Below are 2,745 nucleotides of genomic sequence, written 5' to 3'. Positions count from 1 at the left end.
GACATGTTTCTCATAAGAGTACTAGGACATCTTGTGGTTTAAGCATAGTACTGCATGTCATTCTATTATACAAGATCAATTAGTGGAATCAGGTGTGTTACCTCTAGGCTGGAATAAAAGCTTACACCCACACCAGCCTTTGCTGGGTAAGATTGCCCACCCCTGGGATGTGGCAATTCTTTCAGGCTTAATGAGAAGGAACCTAAACTTTTGTCATAAAACACATTAGTGAAAGAGGGGTCTGGCCAAACAATGATAAAGGAAGCAGGGTACAAAACTAAACTTTACTCGAGAAGTGGAGTTCAAACACAGTAAATTACAAATTCAATATTGCTTTGGCAAAAGTATTTTTTATTAAACACGTGTGCATGTTTGCCACAATTTAAAAGACATTTGTTCCATTCAGATACATAAAAATAATATATATTTAGAGCTGTGAAAAAAATTGTAGTGGCTTACTTTTAATTCCAAATCAATAGAAGATTAGGGCTTCAATAAAACCTCTAATGCTCAAAAAACATTGTTCAATAAAACACTTTACAAGGTTCTTTTTTTGATCAATAGAAAAATATTTTTAGAAAAATACAGTTTCACATTGGTACTAATAAATACTTTCTCAGTGTGGAGTACAGTACCAAAAGGCACCAACTGTTCCTTCTCAGATCAATTCAACATATAAAAACAAGATTACTATGTCACCATTACCCCAAAGTCAAATCTACTGCACAGGACATAGCATATTAACCCGTTTAACATTAACCCGTTCCCAGAGAAATGTACAAATTTTAAGAGCACTTTGATTTCACCAAGGGCACTTCCTGAGACGTCAGCGTGTTTTCCTCCAGTAAACCATGACCGTCACGAAAGCCACTGCAGCCACAAGCGACGCCGTGCGCCAATGTGACACGGTGCTAATAACCGCCTCCTGCGAGCAAAAAAGAAAAAGTCAACCACACAGTCACGTGCAACAGTGGAACCATTACATTGTCCGTACTAACCATAGTCATGGGCTGGACTCGATACCATTCAGCCTGCTGAGCTAAAGCCTTGTGCTAGTTCTGGGATCTTTAGGTGTGAGGCAAGGTTACTCATCATCAAACAGGCTTAGCTTTATGAACTGACAGTACTGTGACGTGGCCCAGGTAGTTGCACTCGGTGCTGCCCACATCGGAACTACCTGCCTGCATTGGCCAATGGCGCCAATGTGCTGTGCGACGTTTGAAGTCTCTCTCTAACACCCCCTCCAACCCCTGGTGCAGCTTCATTTAATAACTCCATCTGTGTTTTAAAACTGACAACCCCCCCCCCCAAGCAAGACCTCCTTTCGGAGCCTCCGCATTACATGTGCACACAATGCTGTCGAGTACACATATGTTGTTCATGGTCGTATTTGAGTAGGAGTGAGTGCTTCCTCCTCTTGATGTGCATGTGAGTCACCATACGCAGTATGTACAAGAACGTATCAACTAGCATCCTTTATATTTTTGTTTTGTCAGATGGGCGTGTGACTTATGTCTATACTTGTCAGATGTGCATTCTTGAATAGATCAGTTAAGAGTTCGTCCAAAACAATGGACAGGCCATGGAATCTCCTCACTACCGCCCAAAGTTAGCCTACATTTAGGCTATTGTTTATATGTTGGGGTAAAAAAAAAAAAAAATTAAAATTGGACAACGCTTGTATGGAAACCGCAATACATGTTCACGTAATTTTTACCAATCAAATTACATTACACTTAAAAACAACTTAAAATACCACCACTGATTGCTATATGGCTAGCTATGCGATCAGCTTATCCGAACGGTGGTTAACATTTAGGACATCATGACAGATTTGACGAATATCCACTTTGTTAGATTAGCTTCTTTTTTTATTTAATGGGCATCAATGATGGCGTCCTTCCTCTATCCCCCACGGTCTGTTTTCAATTGATCTCTTTACTGCATGTATGTACTGATTGTGACAGTGTCTCTGCTCTTGTGGTATTAATAAATAAAATATGGTCTCCTTGTAAATCTGGCAGGGGAGTCTTCATGGGTGGGTATGTTGGCATACTCCAGCAGGGTACTCACCCATCCTCCTTGCTGTCGGATCCAAGCGGAGACATTTTCCCTGATGAACTGTAATACCCAGTTAATAACCATCTTGATGCTTTCTAAGCGGTTCTGTGTCAGTGCCTTGGAAAGGGTGATAACAATTAAATAAACATATATATATATATATATATATATATAGTGAGGGGAGATTTATTCTGCTTTACATTTGAACGTTTCAATGATTTCATATTCAGTAGCATTCACATTCTGGGTGTTACCTTGTAAATAAGCTTGTAGGCCAAGTGAAACAGGGAGACCACTCTGCCCCAGTTGATACCATCTGCAAAGATTTCCCTGGCCACTGAGAAGAACACATCCTGGGCACAGTTTACCTGGACTCTGTTTATTAGGCTGTCAGAGGAAGGAGAGACAATGTTTCTTGTTGTCAAGAAAATGAAACAATGACAAAATAATAAAGTTCTTAATTCGATGGAAATTTGCAAGACCACCACGATAGGATATGGGAATATACTCATTTGTGTTCACATCCAGGCTTACAACCGTTGTTGTTTGAGTAAAATAATAGTGCATAAAACCACCCCCAGAACATATGTAACAGTTGAACTTTAGTCCGTCCCCTCGCCCGTACCCGGGCTCGAACCAGGGACCCTCTGCACACACCGACAACAGTCACCCACGAAGCATCGT

At 40.7% G+C, this 2,745-nt stretch overlaps 1 protein-coding gene across 4 annotated transcripts in view; it reads right to left on the bottom strand.

Annotated features, from left to right (window-relative positions):
- Window positions 1-330: 330 nt before the first annotated feature.
- The window catches only part of LOC110526223 (apoptosis regulator BAX), a 20,763-nt gene continuing 18,348 nt past the window's right edge, over window positions 331-2,745 (bottom strand). For all 4 annotated transcript variants that reach the window (XM_036980583.1, XM_036980581.1, XM_036980582.1 and 1 more), the window contains 3 exons: window positions 2,316-2,448; window positions 2,074-2,178; window positions 331-925 (listed from right to left, as the gene is read on the bottom strand). In XM_036980583.1, the coding sequence (XP_036836478.1) occupies window positions 827-925; window positions 2,074-2,178; window positions 2,316-2,448 (337 nt within the window). In that variant the 3' untranslated portion in view covers window positions 331-826. The remainder of the gene's footprint in view (window positions 926-2,073; window positions 2,179-2,315; window positions 2,449-2,745) is intronic.

The sequence above is a fragment of the Oncorhynchus mykiss genome, chromosome 6 (genome assembly GCF_013265735.2).
Source record: "Oncorhynchus mykiss isolate Arlee chromosome 6, USDA_OmykA_1.1, whole genome shotgun sequence".
In the NCBI taxonomy this organism is placed as follows: Eukaryota; Metazoa; Chordata; class Actinopteri; order Salmoniformes; family Salmonidae; genus Oncorhynchus; species Oncorhynchus mykiss.
Note: the sequence above shows the minus strand (reverse complement) of the source record. Positions and strands in the feature narration are given on the sequence as shown.